The sequence below is a fragment of the Quercus suber genome, unplaced genomic scaffold (genome assembly GCF_002906115.3).
Source record: "Quercus suber isolate HL8 unplaced genomic scaffold, Cork oak 2.0 scaffold_48, whole genome shotgun sequence".
Taxonomy (NCBI): domain Eukaryota; kingdom Viridiplantae; phylum Streptophyta; class Magnoliopsida; order Fagales; family Fagaceae; genus Quercus; species Quercus suber.
In genome coordinates, this window is record NW_027069513.1 from 1339687 (window position 1) to 1362617 (window position 22931).

Genomic DNA, 22931 nt, shown 5'->3' on the forward strand with positions numbered 1-22931 from the left:
ATGACTCCTTCAGCTTCTTCCGCTCCATCCACCTTTGCTTCTTCTTCTTTCGTGAGTGGATTGACTCTTGAAGCCATCATGGCACAGCTTGTGTGCATGGATGCTCACCTTGACACTCTCAATGATGAGTTGTGTCAAGTGAACACCAGTGTTGGTCGTATCACTTGACGACAGGTTGTCATGGGTGGTTTTGTAGCGTCTCTGTCTCTATCTCCATAGGCTTCAGAGGATGAGAGTGATGATGGCTTTGGTAGTGATGATGCTGATAAGGATGATGGTGCTACCTCTTCTAGTGACGAGTAGATGACTGCTTCTCAATGACTTACCCTTTGTCATTCGTGACAAAAAGGGGGAGTAGTTTTGGGTATGAAAGTAGTCATGTACTTAGGGGGAGAGTTAGTATAGGAGATTATTTTTGTTAGGGGGAGTGTTTTTGTTTATGAGGGATATAGTGAGGACTTTTTATATCTTTTATTTTTCTTTTCTTTTTAGATACATTGTTCTCACATTGTGATAGCAAACCTTGTACTCTTATTGAGATATATATATATATATATATATATATATATTGACGTTGTTATACTCTTATTGAGATATATATATATATATATATATATATATTGACGTTGTTATTACATTCTTTCACCTATCTCTTCATGTATTGTTTCTTTTCTCTTTTAATGCACATGCTTCTTATTTATTGTATGCAATCTTTTATATTTCTGTTTCACACTAAGATGCTGTGATTAGTTTTGTTTAAAGTGTTTCAGAAATACAGGTTGTCAAAGTATTTCTTGCCATGAACTCTCTTCTTGTAAAGTTTTTCAAGAGTTTGTGTTAGGATTAGATTTTATTGTATTCAATAAGTGAGTATGAGTTGAGTGATTTATGACTTCTCTCATATGATCATTTGTTTGTTGTGGTTTTGTCATGGATTGCCAAATGGGGAGATCGTTAGGATATATGTGAATCATGTTAGGAACATATGTCATTTAGAATTGGCTAATCTTTTAACAAAACACATTTTACTTATAATTGGGTAGATCTAGGATGTGTTTAATATTTTAAGGAACAAGAGTTCAAGTCTAGGTGTTAAAACCATGCAAATCTGTCCAAGAATCAAGTGAAGAAGTGCTGTATTTTATAGTTTGACAGATAGCATCTATCGAGGTTTAAAAGACATGTTTAGCTCGATACTCGACAACTGCTCGATAGATAACCTATCCATCAAGATTTACAAAAATTAGTTTTTCAGATCTGATTTCACACATATCTGTGGATACTTGTTTAGGCTTTCTTTTCTCATAACCTTAGACATATATAAGGATTATTTTAAGGGTCGTCACAGATGATGCAAGTAGATGAAACTTGATGTAAAGGTTCTGTTCAAGCAAATTGTGACTGGAGACAAATTTGCCTTAGTTCATCTTTCTCTTGAAGAAGCTACTACGTTTGTACACTGTAGGGTTTTGTAACCAAAGAGTTTCGTGATCTTTATCATATGGATGAACTGAACAACTTTGTAGCTAACATCCTTCTCAAGTTGGTGGTTAGTTACCTACTTGGATCTGTGCATCGATTGGTTCGTCACGTACTGAGAGCCGTGCATTGAAAATGAGAGATTATCACTACAGAACAAGTCCAATTATGTATTAGGGTAAGGGTTCAATTGTAGGTTAATATAAGGTACTGAGATTCATTTACTTGTTATGATAATAGTGGATTCTCGAGAGTGGTGACCTTAAATTCACCCGGTAGAATTTTGCCTTGGTAGTTTTCCCTATTCATAAACAAATCACCTATGTCAATTTAATTTCCGTGCATTTAGTTATTTGGTGATTTGTTTGTGCTATCATGCGTATTGCATGCTAATTGAATTAATTAATTAACTTGGCTAATTAATTGATCAATTTACCAAAGGGGTCAATATATTTATGGCCTATCATTATACAACATTTACAAAAATTGTATATTAAGGAATCAAAGGAACTAGATTAGTATTATTATTTCCGCAATACTAACTTTTTCTCATTGTGTGCATTGAACATGTCATTTCAAGACCATTTTCACCTACTATATGTAAGATTCATATCATACTATATAAATAGTGTACTTCTAGTTTAAGCATGCAAAGTCTTGTCCCATGACTTATCCACATATATTTTTGGTATAATAAGGTCAAGTTCATGTTTAATTATGCACGATCTTATCTATTGATTAGTGATTATATGGGTTAAATCATGATTACCTAAAATAGCTAGAGTTAACAAGTGAATATAGGTAACCTAAAAAAAAAAGCCTTAAAAACCTACTGTATTAGCTTACCCATTTCCCTCCTAAGAGCATCTATAATGGTGGTGCTAAAAAGCTATTTTTAGCATCACCATATACAAAAAAGGGTGCTACATTGATGGTGGTATATGTAAATTTTTTACCTACAAAGCTATAGTGCAAAGCTATATAAGGTTGTGCATTGTAGCTGAAAGCTAGAAAAAGAAATTAATTTTTTATTCCCCTCAATTAAAATATTATTTCATTGCTTCATTTTTATTTATTAATTTCTTTATCATCTACCCGACAGTTCAGATCACTCTCTCTCAACTCTCAACTCTCAACTCTAACTTCTCTCTCTCAACTCTTACTGCTGCTAGCCCACCCCGAATCTCAATCATCCTCTCACCATCGCCAGCCCACCCCGAAGCTCAACGTTCACCGATCCACTCCCTTGACCCACGCCGCCCCAGACCCAGCTTGCCTGCCCAGCTCTAACCTACCCCTTTTGCTGACCCAACCCGCCAACCGAAGCCCCAAGCCCCAATTCTCAAGTCGACCCATGCCGTCATATATCTGACCCACACCAACACCATCATCCTCACCCATCTTCGAAGCCCAGCTCCGTTCATCCATTATTCTCACCAAAGCTCTTTGTGCAATCAGCCATCGCCAACCCACATAGGCCACACCCCATCGCCATCTTTGTGTGTGTGTTTTTTATGTTGTTGTTGATTATGCTTGGGGTTATTCAAAAGATCCTAATTTTTTTGAAGTTTTGTTTGGGATTGGTGATATTAGATGGTCTGGGTTGAGGGAAAAAAATTAGGATTTGGGTTGGGATCATGCAACCCTTTTGTTTGGTTACTAAGAAAATAGGGGATATATTAATAATTTGATTGTTAATTGAAATTGGGTTTTTCTGGGTCAAACGGTATTAATAATTTGATTGTTGTGCTTATTATTTTTTCAGCTTGTAAATGTTAATTTGAGAATTTTCTGTGTGCAGGGAGGTTGTGGTTAAAGTGGTTGTGGTGGATGTTGTGGTTGTGGTGGATGTTTATGACAGTGGATATATATTATTTTATTGTAGTAATTATATTATTTTATTGTAGTAGATATACTATTTTATTGTGTTGAAAGCTAAAATAGATCTATTGATGCTGAATGTTTTGTAAAGTTAGTAAGTAGAATAAATAAAGTAACTTTTTGTGGTGCCAAAATAGCTAAAAAAAATAGGTCCACCAATGTAGATGCTCAGTTTTAGTTCCAATGAATTTGATGCTGGTAAAAAGAAAAAAAATAGTTAGTTAAAGGAGAAAAAAAAAAAAACTTTTATCCTAAAATAGAGAAACAAATTTTAGGAGAAGTTACCACCAATGGTCTTAGCAAGTCAATACTAATAATCTTAGCAAGTCAATACAGTACAAGATTCCTTTCTTTTGGAAAACGAGTACAAAAGATTGTTGGCTCTACAATTATTGTTCTTTTGCTCTTTGAAAATAACCTTTCAATGTGGGTCTTTTCTCTTTTGAATTATTAGCGGCAAATGCCAAATGGAGATGGAGGGAGTACGGGAGGACGAGACAAAACATACGGGTACCAAATATAAAGATAACTAGATAAAAGTCACTTTTAATTGTTTTCCTGTCGTTTTTTCTGGGAAAATTGGATAGTGGAGGCAAAATAATTGATTTAAGTGACCTTGCAGCCTTGTAGGTCGTCTGCACATTGCCAAATTATTTGAAAACTATCAGTGAAGTTCACACGGTGCCTCCCCTCTCCTCATAAACTTATTGATAAGGTAACAGGAGCATGAAAAAAGTGGAACCAATTTGCAGATTACAACTCTGCCACATGGTTTTGAAAACTTGAGAAATTAATTGGAAATGTAAATGACAACAAACAAAACAAACAATTGGGTTGATATGTGAAATAGAGCTGGAAGATTTTTTTTTTCTTTTCCATTTGACCCCTCAAGCAATATGCATAAACATTTTATGTTTGAGAACAATTTATTTAGTTTTTGGTTGAAAATATTATTAAAAAAAGCTAAAAACTAAATAAAATAAGTTAATTATTTATTTTTATTTTTTTTTGCTAAAAGTACTTAGCAAAAATAATTTTGAGAAAAAACATAAAATGAGACCCAATAAAAATAGTTTTTTTGACTAAAAATAGTAACTACCCCTAGCTTTCTGAAAAAAAAAAAAAAGTATTTGTCATATGTAAGATAAAGTACAAATAAGCTTCTAATAAAAAAAAATTAAGGAAAAATCACCTGATTATCGGAATCCAAACAATAACTCAAATGGTTTAGTTGACTCATAAAGTGAGTCAAATCGGTTGAGCTATAAAAGTTCTTGAATTCACGAAGAGCAATTTTTTAATTAATTTATGAATATTTGTACAATTTTCAGAATGCAAAAATTTTTACTCTTTTATTGCTGATGATTTAAATGATATCTGTACTTTTATCTAACTTCTGGCCATCTTTCTATTGCTTTGGACTAATCTAAGAATTATGCTAGGGTCACAATTTTATACCATAATTCGCTATATGATGAGTTGTGATTGGTAAGGGTATGCCAGTGAATTATGTGGGGACACATCCTTACTAATTACTACTCACTATATGGTGAATTGTGGCACAAAATTGTATCAAAAGTTATGTACCTAACATAATTCCGATCTAATGACGTGTATAATTTGAATGATATCAGCTTGCTGACATTGTAGTCTGATAAGCACGTGGAAATGTTTCTTCTATCAGCATTGGGTCCAAACTCCAAAATCCGAACTCGAGGCTTAGGCTGTGTTTGTTTTGGGTGAAAACGATTTCAGGAAATCCTTTTACATGAAACCGTGTGTTTGGTTGCGCATGGAAAATATAATTTTCTGGAAAATCATTTACTTTGACCGTAAAATAGCCCCTTTGACCCAGAAAATATTTTCAGCTTCTGTTTTACCTTCAAATCATTTCCGGAGATGCGCAAAGAGAGAAAGAGAGAGAGAAAGGACTCAGATGCGTAAACACACAGAGAGAGAGAGAGAGAGAGAGAGAGAGAGAGAGAGACCACGCCAGAAAATCAGATCGCCATCCTCGTCCCATCCATGCGACAGTGAGATCACGCCACGAACCCACAAACTGATTGACCCACCTCGTCCATCGGCGAGATCGCGCCACGAACCCATGAACCGATCGACCCATCCCTCATCCTCACCGACCCATCTCATTCCGGTGACCCATCCCACTCCGATGACCCACCCTTGAGCCGATCTGTCCACCGACGAGTTGCACCGCGCCAATCACACCGTGACCCATCCCACCCTTGATGATTTTTTTTCTTTGGTTTTGTTTCTTTTGTGTTTGTGGACTAAGAAATGATATTATATATTTGTTTGGAAGCTAAGAAAATGTGAGCAACAAGTAGAAAATGTGTTTTCTATAGTATTTTCAAGAATACAACCAAACACTAGAAAATATTTTCCAATGCATTTTTTGAAATGCTACCAAACACTTGAAAATATTTTCCTTTCCCGAAAATAGCATTTCCGAAAAATATTTTACATGAACCAAACACTGCCTTAATTGCTTTCAAGAAAGGATTTTATGCCTTAAGGCCACCCAATAATAAACCAATTTTAAAAAAGGTTTATCGAAAATTGAAATTTTTTTCAATTTTCAATAAAAACTTTTTAAAATTAAATTTGTTAGTGCGTGTCCTAAAAACACACATTAACTGGATTCTTCAAGAAAAAAAACACTCAGGGCTTTATCACTAATTTTCTGGGCCAGAAACGTGCAAAATAAAACAGGGAAAACTTTTTATTTTTTATTTTTATAGATGAACTAAAAAGATAACAAGGAAAACTAAAAAAGAAAAGAAAAGAAAAGAAATTTTCATATACCTAGACTATATCCCATTTTAATTCTTACTTAATGGTATCCTTTACACTGTGTTTGGTTGGAGGGATAATAGGGAGGATGGAAAACAAAGGGTGGAAAATAGGGTGGAAAACAGTATTTTCCACTGTTTGGCATCGGGAGGAAAATGCTAAGGATGGAAAACCCCGGAGAAAATTTTCTCTCCAGACCCACAAATTTTTTCCTCCCAAATCAGGAGGAAAATTGTGGAAAGAAAAGTGATCTCATGTGAAATTACACAAATGCCCTCTCCCACCTACCCTCTTCACAAACACAACAGAACACAACGGCTGATCTGGAATCAAGTAATAAAAAAAAAAAAAAAAAAACTAGAGAGCGAGAGCTGGAGAAAAAAAAAAAAAAAAAAAAAAAAGAGAGAATGAGAGCACTTTTTGCATATTTGAGAAAGAAAAAGAAAGAAAAGAAATGGAAGATAAGGACAAACGTGTATGAAAAAAAAAAAAAAATAGAGAGAGCTAGAGAAGAAGAAAGAAAAGAGAGAATGAGAGAATGAGGGAGAAGAAGAAAGAAAAGAAGTGGCAAATAAACGTATGGAGGAGGAAAAAAAAGAAAAAGAAGAAGAGATAAGGACAAACGTGTATGGAGGAGGAAAAAAAAAACGTATGGATGAAATGAAATAAGAAATGTTACCACAATATTTTTACAATAAATTTTAAGTGACAGATTGTTATTAGTTAATATTGGTGAATAAAAAAATAATTTCAGTAGTGGGTTCAAATTAGAACTAGTAACAACTTTCCACATAAATTTTGTTGTGAAAGTATTGGAAAAAATGTTGTAGATGTAACACTTCTCATTGAAAAATATAATTGTTGGTAAATTTTATATTATTTAATGAGTACAAATAAATCTATTTCTTACCTATTATATAACAATGGTATAATAGTCAATTTATATAAACTACATTTTCTATCCTCCCACTTTTCTTTTCAATCAAACAAAAGAGTTTTCCACCCTCCCACTTTTCCATCCCTTCAACTAAACACACATGAGGGAAAACTAAATATTTTTCATCCTCCCACAATTTTCTATCCTCTCACTTTTCTACTCCTCCAACCAAACGAACCCTTAATACATTTAGCTAGAGAATAATACGATACTAAAAAGTAAAAGAGTCTCGGCTTTTAAGATATTTGTTAATTCATCAATTTATGAAAGTTTTTATATTAATTTTATAAAAAAAATATAAAAATTAGTTATTTTTTTTTTCTATAAAAGGTTTCTATAAATATTTTTGAAACGAATATCTTTAGAGCATTTGTTAACATTTTTCAAAGGAAAAATGTTTGGTTAATAGGTACTCGTAGCCTTCGTTTGGAAGGAGAAAATGAAATAATTTGGAAATGAATGAAAAAAATAATTTTAGAATATTCTCTCATTCTCTTGTTTGGGAGTTTTAATGAAGGAAATGAAAATAAGAGAATTTAAATGAGAAGGGATGGAACGAGTAGAAGGGAACACTTATTAAAAGGAATTGGAAGGAATGTAATTAGTTTTAATGAATTTTTTTTTCTACTAAAACTCCCTAAATATCCTTATATATTCAACCCTTCATTTTAAAATAGGGGTCTAATAGTAATAATATTATAAAATGATTCCATTCATTTCCATCTATGTTACTCCCAAATAAGGTTACTTATTCATTTTCATTTATCTATTTTAAAACATCCTAACAAGGTTATTTAATTACATTCCATTCTTTTCTCTTACTTAATTAAATATATTCCATTCTATTTCATTCCTTTTTTATTATTCAATTCCATTTTATTTTATTTCCTTATGAACTCCTAAATGAAGCCTTAAGGTATTTGTTAATAGATAATTTAGGAAAGTTTTGATATTACTTTCATGAAAAATATAAAAAATCATAAATTTTTTTTTCTTCTTTTCTCATAAAAAGTTTTTAAGAGTATTTCCTAAATTAATGTTTTTAGGGTATTGGTTAACTTTTTCCAAATTGAAAATACAAGCTTGGAAGAAGTAATGAAACTATGGACCATTAATATGTCATTCACTATCATAATTCTTTGCATTAAAAATAGAATGAAGATGTCATTTTATTTATTAGGGTAATTAGAGGAAACCCACCTGTGGTTTGGCCCCAATTTACATTGCCTACCTGTCGTTTGAAAAATGTTACTTTACCTACCTGAGGTTCACTCTGTTAAGGCTCCGTAACCCACTTCTGTTAAAAATAGGGGTAAATATGTATTTTTGTTCATCTTTTATGTCTCTCTCCTCCTAAAACATAGAAAAACTAAAATTTATAATAAAAAAAAAAAAGAGAAAAGAAGATCTAAAAGTTAGGTTTTGTAAAATTTAGGAACAAACATAATATTATTCTGGTAAAAATTAAAAATATTTGAGTATTGAGTAATATTGTTGGGTTAGAGTAATTTTGTTATTAACCACTCTTGTTTAGCTGATCCACCTCTTATTTTTAATATATCTCTCTCTCCCACACAGAAACATCAAACATTAGACATTAGTTCCTTCTCTTACTTCTCTCTCTCTCTCTCTCTCTCTCTCTCTCTCTCTCTCTCTCTCTCTCTCTCTCTCTCTCTCTCTCCTTTTATAGTAACTAGCCCTAGCTTTCTGAAAAAAAAAAAAAAGTATTTGTCATATGTAAGATAAAGTACAAATAAGCTTCTAATAAAAAAAAATTAAGGAAAAATCATCTGATTATCGGAATCCAAACAATAACTCAAATGGTTTAGTTGACTCATAAAGTGAGTCAAATCGGTTGAGCTATAAAAGTTCTTGAATTCACGAAGAGTAATTTTTTAATTAATTTATGAATATTTGTACAATTTTCAGAATGCAAAAATTTTTACCCTTTTATTTCTGATGATTTAAATGATATCAGTACTTTTATCTAACTTCTGGCCATCTTTCTATTGCTTTGAACTAATCTAAGAATTATGCTAGGGTCACAATTTTATACCATAATTCGCTGTATGATGAGTTGTGATTGGTAAGGGTATGCCAGTGAATTATGTGGGGACACATCCTTACTAATTACTACTCACTATATGGTGAATTGTGGCACAAAATTGTATCAAAAGTTATGTACCTAACATAATTCCGATCTAATCACGTGTATAATTTGAATGATATCAGGTTGCTGACATTGTAGTCTAATAAGCACGTGGAAATGTTTCTTCTATCAACATTGGGTCCAAACTCCAAAATCTGAACTCGAGGCTTAGGCTGTGTTTGTTTTGGGTGAAAACGATTTCAGGAAATCCTTTTACATGAAACCGTGTGTTTGGTTGCGCATGAAAAATATAATTTTCTGGAAAATCATTTACTTTGACAGTAAAATAGCCCCTTTGACCCGGAAAATATTTTTACCTTCTGTTTTACCTTCAAATCATTTCCAGAGACGCGCAAAGAGAGAAAGAGAGAGAGAAAGGACTCAGATGCGCAAACACAGAGAGAGAGAGAGAGAGAGAGAGAGATCGTGCCAGAAAATCAGATCGCCATCCTCGCCCCATCCATGCGACAGTGAGATCACGCCACGAACCCACAAACTAATCGACCCACCTCGTCCATCGGCGAGATCGTGCCACGAACCCATGAACCGATCGACCCATCCCTCATCCTCACCGACCCATCCCTCATCCTCACCGACCCATCCCATTCCGGTGACCCACCCTTGAGCCGATCTGTCCATCGGCGAGTCGCACCGCGTCGATCGCACCGTGACCCATCCCACCCTTGATGATTTTTTTCTTTGGTTTTGTTTCTTTTGTGTTTGTGGACTAAGAAATGATATTATATATTTGTTTGGAAGCTAAGAAAATGTGAGCAACAAGTAGAAAATGTGTTTTCTATAGTATTTTCAAGAATACAACCAAACACCAGAAAATATTTTTCAATGCATTTTTTGAAATGCTACCAAACACTTGAAAATATTTTCCTTTCCTGAAAATAGCATTTCCGAAAAATATTTTACATGAACCAAACACAGCCTTAATTGCTTTCAAGAAAGGATTTTATGCCTTAAGGCCACCCAATAATAAACCAATTTTAAAAAAGGTTTATCGAAAATTGAAATTTTTTTCAATTTTCAATAAAACCTTTTTAAAATTAAATTTGTTAATGCGTGTCCTAAAAACACACATTAACTGGATTCTTCAAGAAAAAAAACACTCAGGGCTTTATCACTAATTTTCTGGGCCAGAAACGTGCAAAATAAAACAGGGAAAAATTTTTATTTTTTATTTTTTATTTTTATAGATGAATTGAAAAGATAACAAGGAAAACTAAAAAAGAAAAGAAAAGAAAGTTTCATATACCTAGACTATATACCATTTTAATTCTTACTTAATGGTATCCTTTACACTGTGTTTGGTTGGAGGGATAATAGGGAGGATGGAAAACAAATGGTGGAAAATAGGGTGGAAAACAGTATTTTCCACTGTTTGTCATCGGGAGGAAAATGCTGAGGATGGAAAACCCCGGAGAAAATTTTCTCTCCAGGCCCACAAATTTTTTCCTCCCAAATCAGGAGGAAAATTATAGAGAGAAAAGTGATCTCACGTAAAATTACACAAATGCCCTCTCCCACCTACCCTCTTCACAAACACAACAGAACACAACGGCTGATCTGGAATCAAGTAAAAAAAAAAAAAAAAAAAAAAACTAGAGAGCGAGAGCTGGAGAAAAAAAGAGAGAGAATGAGAGCACTTCTTGAATATTTGAGAAAGAAAAAGAAAGAAAAGAAAGGGGAGATAAGGACAAACGTGTATGGAGGAAGAAAAAAAAAATAGGGAGAGAGCTGGAGAAAAAAGAAAAAGAAAAAAGAGAGAATGAGAGCACTTCTTGCATATTTGAGAAAGAAAAAGAAAGAAAAGAAAGGGAAGATAAGGACAAACGTGTATGAAAAAAAAAAAAAAAAAACAGAGAGAGCTGGAGAAGAAGAAAGAAAAGAGAGAATGAGAGATTGAGGGAGAAGAAGAAAGAAAAGAAGTGGCAAATAAACGTATGGAGGAGGAAAAAAAAGAAAAAGAAGAAGAGATAAGGACAAACGTGTATGGAGGAGGAAAAAAAAACGTATGGATGAAATGAAATAAGAAATGTTACCACAATATTTTTACAATATTTTTACAATAAATTTTAAGTAACAGATTGTTATTAGTTAATATTGGTGAATAAAAAAATAATTTCAGTAGTGGGTTCAAATTAGAACTAGTAACAACTTTCCACATAAATTTTGTTGTGAAAGTATTGCGAAAAATGTTGTGGATGTAACACTTCTCATTGAAAAATATAATTGTTGGTAAATTTTATATTATTTAATGAGTACAAAATAATCTATTTCTTACCTATTATATAACAATGGTATAATAGTCAATTTATATAAACCACATTTTCTATCCTCCCACTTTTCTTTTCAATCAAACAAAAGAGTTTTCCACCCTCCCACTTTTCCATCCCTTCAACCAAACACACATGAGGGAAAACTAAATATTTTCCATCCTCCTACAATTTTCCATCCTCTCACTTTTCCACTCCTCCAACCAAACGAACCCTTAATACATTTAACTAGAGAATAATACGATACTAAAAAGTAAAAGAGTCTCGGCTTTTAAGATATTTGTTAATTCATCAATTTATGAAAGTTTTTATATTAATTTTATAAAAAAATATAAAAATTAGTTATATATTTTTTTTCTATAAAAAGTTTCTATAAATATTTTCGAAACGAATATCTTTAGAGCATTTGTTAACATTTTTCAAAGGAAAAATGTTTGGTTAATAGGTACTCGTAGCCTTCGTTTGGAAGGAGAAAATGAAATAATTTGGAAATAGAAAATGAAATAATTTGGAAATGAATGAAAAAAATAATTTTAGAATATTCTCTCATTCCCTTGTTTGGGAGTTTTAATGAAAGAAATGGAAATAAGAGAATTTAAATGAGCAGGGATGGAATGAGTAGAAGGGAACACTTATTAGAAGGAATTGGAAGGAATGTAATTAGTTTTAATGAATTTTTTTTTTACTAAAACTCCCTAAATATCCTTATATATTCAACCCTTCATTTTAAAATAGGGGTCTAATAGTAATAATATTATAAAATGATTCCATTCATTTCCATCTATGTTACTCCCAAATAAGGTTACTTATTCATTTTCATTTATCTATTTTAAAACATCCTAACAAGGTTATTTAATTACATTCCATTCTTTTCTCTTACTTAATTAAATACATTCCATTCTATTTCATTCATTTTTTATTATTCAATTCCATTTTATTTCATTTCCTTATGAACTCCTAAATGAAGCCTTAAGGTATTTGTTAATGGACAATTTAGGAAAGTTTTGATATTACTTTCATGAAAAATATAAAAAATCGTAAAAAAAAATTGTTTTTTTTTTCTTTTCTCATAAAAAGTTTTTAAGAATATTTCCTAAATTAATGTTTTTAGGGTATTGGTTAACTTTTTCCAAATTGAAAATACAAGCTTGGAAGAAGTAATGAAACTATGGACCATTAATATGTCATTCACTATCATAATTCTTTGCATTAAAAACAGAATGAAGATGTCATTTTATTTATTAGGGTAATTAGAGGAAACCCACCTGTGGTTTGGCCCGAATTTACATTGCCTACCTGTCGTTTGAAAAATGTTATTTTACCTACCTGAGATTCACTCTGTTAAGGCTCCGTAACCCACTTCTGTTAAAAATAGGGGTAAATATGTATTTTTGTTCATCTTTTATGTCTCTCTCCTCCTAAAACATAGAAAAACTAAAATTTACAATAATAAAAAAAAAAAAAAGAGAGATAAGAAGATCTAAAAGTTAGGTTTTGTAAAATTTAGGAACAAACATAATATTATTCTGGTAAAAATTAAAAATATTTGAGTATTGAGTAATATTGTTGGGTTAGAGTAATTTTGTTATTAACCACTCTTGTTTAGCTGATCCACCTCTTATTTTTAATATATCTCTCTCTCCCACACAGAAACATCAAACATTAGACATTAGTTCCTTCTCTTACTTTTCAATTTTCATCTCTCTCTCTCTCTCTCTCTCTCTCTCTCTCTCTCTCAATATATCACCTTGTAATTTCTTGATTTCTTTTTGTTCTTGAACCTCAGAGAAACTAGCTTGACATCATTATGGTAGGCAACAATGGAACTGGAGGCTGCTATTTTGAAGGGGCTAGGAATATAGATATCATATGAGAGCCTCAGAGTTATTAATTTTTGTGAAATTGTGGGCATATAAAAGAATGACTAAAATGCAAAAACATCCCCTATGTTTGGGTCATTTGCAAAAACACCCCTTATGTTTTCAATTATTTCTCATAATTTCATGAGGTTTCTATATCCACCAAATTGACACTTATAACTTACTTTTGTTAGCTCATACGGACAAAAATAAATAAATAAATTATGCAACCATTATGTGACCACATTAAGAAGATTCACAAACTAATTTGTGCTACTAGTGATGTGATAGTCACATGATTTTTTTCATCCACAAAAGCTAATAAAATTTTGTCCCAAGGGTCAATTTGGTAGATATAGAAGCCTTAGGGAGTTATTAGGAAGAATTGAATTCTCATGGGGTGTTTTTGCAACAGATGCAAACCCCAGGGGTGTATTTGTATTTTGGCCAACAAGAATTTGTGAGTTTGTAAAATGGAAAAAAAAAAATAGAAAAAAAATGGTACATAAAAGAAAAATATTTTTAAAATTCAATTTTGCTTTTTTTGCCATCATCTAAGTGCTACTGTGGCCACTAAAACTTGGACATGTTTAGTGGCCAAAATGGGCATTTCCTCATTTAGTCCAAAAGATGTAGTAAAATGCCTCTATTTTGAAACTATCTAGCAAAATACTTATATTTTGAAACTCGATTTTTAGAAAATCGAGTTTCAATGAAAAACTTGATTTGATGAAAATAGAGTAATGTGAGAAATTTTACATAGAACTTGAGTTCCTTTAATGGAACTTGAGTTCCATGTAATCTTTTTTTTTTTTAGTTTGATTTCATATAATTCAATTTTCTAAAAATCGAGTTTTTTTTATTGAAACTCGATTTTTTTTTCTAAAAATCCAGTTTTTCATTGAAACTTGACTTTTAGAAAATTAAGTTTAAAACATAAATATTTCGCTAAATAGTTTCAAAATAAAGATATTTTACTGAAAAATTTTAGCAAAAGAGGCAAATGTTCATTTTGATGTTAAAACTACTGACTACAATGTAAACAAACATATGTTTTTACCAACTTTACATTTGAGAGACTCATCTTTTAGGAAAAGCTCAGCGCACATTGCACTGTTCACGTGTTCCATTTATTTTTGCTTTTTGGTCTTTCACTGACTTAGAGCATTCACATCAGCTCGTTTAAAATTTGTGTCTATTTTACACATAAAAACCTACTTTTTCTATTTTACCCATTCACTTTTACAATACCTTCACATCAGTTCATCTATTCTATCCCCCTTCTATTTAAATAATCAATTTTTTTAATTATTTTATTATTTTCTACTGACCTTTTTATACGCGCTGTCTCTCACTTTCTTTCTCTCTTTCCATTTTTCTGATTCTATTTCTCTCATATCTCTCACGGTCTCACGGTCTCCCTCTCATATCTCTCACGGTCTCCCTCTCTAACGAAGACGAAGACGAAGACGAACAACCATGGTGATATACGGCAATGGTTTTTGATGTTCTTCTTCCATTTTTTCTTTATTTGATTAGTGGGTTTGGGGATTTTAGATTCTTTTGTTTAACCTGTGGGTTTGGGGATTTAGATTTTGTTGTTGAGATTTGATTTGGTTTCTGTGAATAGTTTGATTTCAAATGTATTTTGTTTCTGTGAATAGGAAATTTGAATGGTTATGGTGGATTTGATTTGAGATTCATTTGGATTGGTTGTTTGTGCTGCACTGCTATGATTTTTTTTCTCAGGAAAACTTTTTTTTTTTCTAATTGATTGGGCCACGGATTGGGCCACTGTTAGGGGCTGAAGATTGGGCCATGAAGTGGCCTGGCTGGACGGGGCCCGTGGGGCCCGCGGGGCCCGGCGAGGCGGGTGTGGGCCCCGGCAAAAAAATCCGTTTAATAAACGGGCCGGGTTCGGGCCACGGGTCCTGACCCGCGGGTCGGGTCCGGGTATGGAAAAACCCGGCCCGAACCCGACCTATTGCCATTCCTAAAAATAAAGATATTTTACTGAAAAATTTTGACGAAACAGGCAAATGCTTATTTTGACCTTAAAACTACTGACTACAATGTAAACAAACATATGTTTTTACCAACTTTGCATTTGAGAGCCTCATCTTTTAGGAAAAGCTCAGCGTACATTGCACTGTTCACGTGTTCCATTTATTTTTGTTTTTTGGTCTTTCACTGACTTAGCTAAATACGGCAAGAAAAGAAAAGTAAAGAGATACAAATTTTTTTTTTTTTTTTGAAAGTGCAATGAACCTCATTAAACATTAACCAAGTCCAATTACAGAGCATCTAGAGCAGGGGGAGGGGACTCCTCCAACCATACAATCTCATCACCCAACCCTCTAGCAAACTCAGCTAAACAATGAGCCACACCATTGGCTAAACAACCATACAATCTCGTAAAAATATGCTTTCCAAACCCCAAATAACTACGCTGCCTACGCATTAAGTCTGCGTTCGAGCAAAGTGCTTTCCCTTTGGAGAAATTCGGAGCTCATTCATGGCTACGAATGAAATCCATCTTAAACTTATGTTCTTGCTAATGTTATCATGCATGTGGATTTTCTTTGCTGCAGCAAGGCCAAGGGACACTCTCAAATCAGGCGACACTCTTAATTCCTCAAGTGATCTAGTTTCTGCCAAAGAAGCATTCACTTTGGGGTTCTTCCACTCTGGAAGTACCAACAACACCTACTTGGAATATGGTTCACCAATGACCCTAAAAAAATTGTTTGGGTTGGCAACAGAAACGCATCGGTAGTGAACACTGCTGCGGTTCTTACGTTGGATGCCAAAGGAAATTTCAAAATTTTGCCCCAAGGTGGAGATGCAATACCTCTATATTTACATCAAGCAACCAACTACACATACACTCTCATTGCAACTCTATTGGATTCAGGGAATTTTGTCCTGCAAGAGTTGGATTCCAATGGAACTACGCAAAGGGTTTTGTGGCAAAGTTTGATGAGCCTACAGACACACTTCTGCCGGGGATGAAGTTAGTGTCGACCACAAGAATGGAAGACCTTGGTCACTTACCTCATGGTTGAACGAGGTTGTCCCAGTTTCAGGGCAGTTTTCTCTAGAGTGGGATCCAAGAGTCGCCAATTGATCATTCGGCGACGAGGTGGAGTTTTGGTCATATCAGATGAATCCAAGCGCATGTATAATTTCACCATTGTTTCTAACGAGGATGAAGAATATTTGGTTTATAATGATATAAAGCAAGGTGGACAATCAGCATGGTTTCTAAGTTTTGAGGGGAAACTTCTTAGTTTTGATGGATCCTGTATTGCAGATACTGAAAACTGTAATGGACACAGTACTGATGGAGGCTGCAAGAGATGGCTACCATCGTGTCGTCGTCGTGATGACATGTTTGATAAAAGATCTGGTTACTTCATACAAGGGCCTGAACCTAGCTTCTTGCAATTGGATAATAACACTAAACTTACCATGAATGATTGCAGGGTTACTTGCTGGTACCGCTGTGGCTGTGATGCCTATACTTCCCTATATGATAATTAATCAGACTGGATGCAAATTTTGGGTGAAAAAGGGGGAATTCTTCCAAGATCTCTCTGGTATAATTCCAGCTCTTTATGTTCTAATACCAAAGTCTTCTCAAAATGGTATGTTTCTTAAGCTAATAAACTCTTGAATGATTGTTTCCATTTATAATGGATGCATACTATGGTTTACATTAAAGTTTTTAAATTTAAAGGTTTATAAATTATCACATTATTTAAAATTTTAAATGATATTTTTTTTAAGAGAAAATTTTTTAAATGACATGATAATATATATGTATATATATATATATATATGTACATAGAATAAAAGGTTAACTATAAAATGACAATATGAAGACAACATAAAGTAAGTGAATCTCATTCCATTATACTAGATACAAAAATTAATAAGAACTTAGGGTACGTTTGGTACGCTGTAATAGCCCCTGTAATGGAATAGTTATTCATGTGTAATATCAATTCGGTCATTTGGTTGCATGTTTATTACATGGATTAGTTATTACATTGGAATAACTATTCTTTAAATTGAAGAATAGTTATTCCTCTTTAAAATGTATGTAATAACTATTCCTTAGTATATATAATAGGTTTTAAAATTAATAAATTTCCAAAAATATAAAGTTTCCTTATACATCATCTTTTACAAGTTTTCCATATGTAACAACCAAACTTATGAATAGTAATAGTTATTCCATTACAATGTCTTCTATACCCAGTAATAAAGATTACTATTTCTAATGTAATCTACATTCAGTGTACCAAACGTACCCTTAGTAATAACGATATGAATACGTCAAAGTTAATTCATATCCCTCTTATTGTTCGATTGTTGATATACATATTTTGCAATTGTGATTCAACATTACAGTCAATAGCAAATGATTAGTCATGAAAAATAGAGGTGGAACCAAATTTTTTGTTCTAAGTACAAACACATATACTTAAAACCAATGGCGGAGCCAAGATTTGAGTTGAGGGGAGGAAAATTTTGTATATGATATATGCATATCATGTGAATATATAATATAGAAACCAATTTGAAAATTATTCATTTGAATACGAAGTGATATTTTAATGTAATTATGTAAATTCACAAAAAGAAATCATATTCAATTCTTCATCATATTCAATTTATCTAGTAAATTTATGTTATTTTTTATTGTTTATACACAAAGTTTTATAAAGTTGAGTAAATTATTACAAAAAATTGAGATCATATTATCATTTTTAGACTATCTTAAAGCAAAAAATAATGTTTTGTTTCCCTAATATGTTGTATATATATTTAATTTCTAAACCGTAATAGAAATGAACTATTTTTAAAATTTAATATATAATTAACTATATGAACAAGAAACTTTTACAAAAGAAAAAGTAAAAAAAAAAAAGTTAAATATTATAATAGCTAAGTACACAAAGGGGCTTCATCAAGGATCATGATGGATTGTGGATTTCCAAGCAGTGCACTTTGCTTTCCACGTTGATATGCAAGACTGCATTTTTGAAGGGATTGATTAGGATCTTTTGCTACCCCCCCCCCCCCCCCCCCCCCCCCCCCCCCCCNTCTTATTAATATAGCATTCTTCACAGTTTCTCCATACCTTGGTTGTAGTCACGCATGCAAAACATTTCTCTGCCCTGCTTAAAACATGTCTTTAATTTTCTCAAAAAAAAAAAAACATGTCTTTAATTAATTCGATGTATTTTATATATATATATATATATATAGTTTCTTCTTATATAAGAAAAATTCGTGAAGTCCATTTTATATAAACCAAGAAAAATATTTCTTTTATTGGGTCATGTATAATTATTCTTTAAATTATATTAATCATAATTAATATTAATTTCTTAAACATTTTAAATCAATTTTTTTTGTTAAACAAACTAAAAATTACATATTAGAGTATAACAATAGTTTTAGATAATATAAAATGTGTACAAATGAATTAATTTTAGATGGATTAATTAATTAAATACTAAATGTACTTCATATGCCTTAACATATCTAGAATATGTAATTGATCAAGAAACAACACATGTAATGTCATGTATAAGATAAATATATAATGGTAAATCTAAATGAAAAACTTTTCTTTTGTTTACAGAGGATAAAGTAGAGTATATCCCACGGTTTGAACCATAAAAATCATAGCTTCTTTTCTTTAAATGGAAAAAAAAAATCCGTACATTCATACACTTGCTAGCTCTATAGATGCATAATGAAAAATAGTTTCTTTGGGGAAAAAAGGAGTTTTATTACATGGATTTACTTATATATTTTTATATATAAATGCTACTGAAGTTAGAGTTATAAAATTAAAAATTAATGAAAATAAAAGAGACAATAATACTTTAAATGAGTGTTTGTACATTTCTTAATATGAAGGGGGTACTTTAATAAAATTTATATATAATTTAAAAGTTTTATTAATAAAAAATAGGGGGAGGGTAAGAAATTGCCCCTGGCACGCCTCCTTTTACCCATTGACAATCACTGAATGCAGGTACAAAGAAATGGATATGGGTTGGTATAGCCATAGGTGTCATTGCTCTAGTTGTAATTTTCTTCTGCATCTTGTGCCACCGATCAAGGAGAAATGTAATTCTTCAAGGTAAATGCTTCTCATAGTAACATTCAGAATTTCAAAAGTATTCAGAATTTCGAGATGATCTCTAAAGCTCTGTATTGATCTAAATAGTGGAGAAGGATGCAAAGAGTGACGATGGAATGCCTGAGTTAATGAACTCCGATACGTTTACCACTGTCAATGAGCTTCAAAATGATAGAAAGCAGGGGAATGATTTGAGAATATTCAGTTATAAATGCATCATGTCTGCGACAAATAACTTCTCATTGGAAAACAAGCTTGGAGAGGGAGGCTTTGGACCTGTTTATAAGGTTAGGTCTACAAACCTCTTTGATGAAAGATGTTTTGATTGAATTGTTCGACATTGTATGATGAATTATTGATTCTTTCATTAGGGAATATTTTCACAAGGGCAAGAAATAGCTATAAAGAGACTTTCAAGAAATTCAGGACAAGGAATGTTAGAGTTCAAGAATGAGTTGATACTTATATCTGAACTCCAACATATGAATCTTGTTCAACTTCTAGGTTTCTGCATTCATGGAGAAGAGAGAATGTTAATCTATGAATACATGCCAAACAAAAGCTTGGACTACTTCCTCTTTGGTTAGGAAGGCGTTCACTTTTATATAACACTTGATTTTCCTTTTTCCATCAAGTAATTTGTTAATGTATATGATTTTGCTCAAAGTAAATTACTAGTCTTATTCTACAATTTATATCTTATAGATTCAACCAAAAGCAAAATGTTAGATTGGCCTACACGTTTTAGCATAATTGAAGGAATTGCTCAAGGATTGCTTTACCTCCACAAGTACTCAAGATTGAGAGTAATCCATAGAGATTTGAAAGCTAGTAATATTCTCCTAGATGAAAATATGAACCCCAAAATATCTGATTTTGGTATGGCAAGAATTTTCCAACAAAATGAATTGGAAGCAAATACTAGGAGGATTGTGGGGACATAGTAAGTAAACTAATTCATACCTTCTTATACTTGTTTCACTTTCTATGCTAAATATTATTGTTTCCATATAATGAAGTTAGACTTAAAACTTGTTTTATGATTTGATGTTAGTGGATACATGTCTCCTGAATATGCCATGGAGGGAGTTTTCTCTATAAAATTCGATGTCTACAGTTTTGGAGTTCTATTGCTAGAAATTGTGAGTGGTAGGAAAAGCAACAATTTCTACCACACTAAGCACTTGGTCAGTCTTGTTCGATATGTAAGTGAAAAATGAATCAGCTTGGATGATTTTGTGATATTTATTGTATCTCTCTAACACGCTATTATCTTGTTTCAGGCATGGGAATTATGGAAAGAAGATGCCCCATGTTAGACTTAATGGATCCAACACTTAGTGATTCATTCATCAAGGATCAGATGCTTCGATGCATTCATGTTGGTCTCCTATGCGTAGGAGATAATGCAATTGATCAACCAACAATGTCAGATGTTACAGCTATGTTGGCAAATGATAGTTTGACACTACCTTCCCTGAAAAACCCATATTTTCTATTGCTAGAAAAGCAATTAAGCACATATATGTGAGAACGAATTAGAAAGTTATTCAATATATGGGTTATCCATTTCCAATATGGTTGCACGATAAAGGCATTGTTGTATAATAATTATATACTTACGAGTATGTTAATGCTGGATTTTGATAATTATCCATTAAATAGTTCCAATGAACTAAATGTTTTTTATTAAATATTTATTATAATACATACTTGTTAAGTTATGATTTTTCTCATAACATTAGTGTTGGCTTATTTTATGACAAAAAAGTGTTGTAATTACTTTAATTTATTTTCTTGTATTTTTGTGGGATTTATTTGTAATGGGTTTAGTATTAAGTGGTGAAGATTTGATCAAGATAGTTGAAGGTCATATGAGAAGCACATGCAGGAAGGTGAACAGTAAGGCCAGGTGTCTAGCTTAGTACAGCTTGTCCAGGATGGTAACTTGCGACTTGGATTCGCGACTTGCACCAGTCGCGAGTGACGCGCGAAGTTCCCCTGTTTTACTGAAAATTGTGACTTTTCGTATTCTCTTCATACATACTATATACCCTCATTACCCACATAAATAAAAAAAGTCTATTGAGAGAAAAACTCTGAGAGAGGTTCCTAAAACTCACCCACTTTATTAGAGAGAGAGATTCTCATTCTTAAAGAGAAATCTTTGTAGTCTCTTCTCCTTTTCTCTCCCATTATTATATCTATGAGAGGAGATTTGTACCCAAACACAACCCACACCCATTTAGAGTGTTGAGATTATTTTTAGAGCTTAGGAAGCATTGGAAGGTGCCAAGGATGGCAGATGCAATATAGAGCTTATTGCGGAATCCAAAAAGTTAGAGAAGACAAGGTTAGACGTAACCCTGTTGGGTTAAGAAACTTGGAGGGCTTAGATGCATCGAGTAGATTAGGCTTGGATGGCCTATTGCTATGCATGTATCCCAACTAATTTTCTAGTGGATTATTTTTTTGCTTGGAGAGCGGTGGAGAGGTTTTCACTAAGTTCTTCTGTTAAGAAATAGTCAGTTACCGTCTACCACGTAGGATAATTGTGAGAAAATTGTGATATTTTATGTGGTACTAGAATTACTCTTGAAGCTCAAGTCTCAAAAATGTTTGTGGTTCTTTGAAAAAGGGTTTGAAGTATTTCATCAACAACACACAGGCTTACAAATTTCATAACTGCTAAGTTGGTAGATTGTGACTGATGGAAAAAAAAAAGTGGAGTCCATGAATGTCATCATGTCCACCATTCATAATCGATCAATTCAATAGTTCTGAAATTTGTTATGAAAAAAGTTGTCTATAGCATTATTGATATTTCACTGCGCTGAAGTTGGGTAATACTGTATTTCTTGAAGTTCGTTGTGTAAGCTCAAGTTGTTTGATAAAACTTGAGTATAAGACCATTGTAACTTGTTAGTTATAGTGGATTATTAGGAGCTTGACCCATAAATTTACGCTTAACACCTAACTAGTTACTACATAGTCTTCTTTGTTAGATAAAACTTGTTTTTGTTTTTAATTTTTAGAAGTAACTTTGTGTTTGTAGCTTTACACTTGTTTGACAATACTGGTTGAGAGTTTGCTCTAACCAAGAAAATGGGTAGTATTTTCCTACATTTTTAGCATTACAGGTTACTTAAAGTGAATCAGTGGCTGGTGATTTTCTTGAGTTTATGATGTTGATCTGCCTTTTATCATTCAGTCTATGAATGAACCCCCATAGTTCAAGTTCAAGCATGGGCTATTAATTGCTTAGGCAATAAAAATGGTTGTGTTTATGATAGTTGTTGCAAACTTGCAATTGTATCATAAATATACCACTCTTTTTGTAGGTGAGATAAATTTGATCTCTAGTTAA

The 22931-nt window shown here is 32.6% G+C and overlaps 1 protein-coding gene across 1 annotated transcript; it reads left to right on the plus strand.

Annotated features, from left to right (window-relative positions):
• LOC112012226 (cysteine-rich receptor-like protein kinase 10) lies at window positions 1-21152 on the plus strand. Its single transcript, XM_065771763.1, is given in 14 exon segments — window positions 1-138; window positions 220-299; window positions 3281-3339; window positions 15993-16173; window positions 16316-16414; window positions 16488-16726; window positions 16887-17048; window positions 19457-19564; window positions 19652-19851; window positions 19936-20146; window positions 20270-20507; window positions 20619-20769; window positions 20848-20874; window positions 20877-21152. Coding segments are annotated over 14 exon segments (2112 nt in total). The 3' UTR covers window positions 21096-21152.
• The last annotated feature ends 1779 nt before the right edge of the window (window positions 21153-22931 follow it).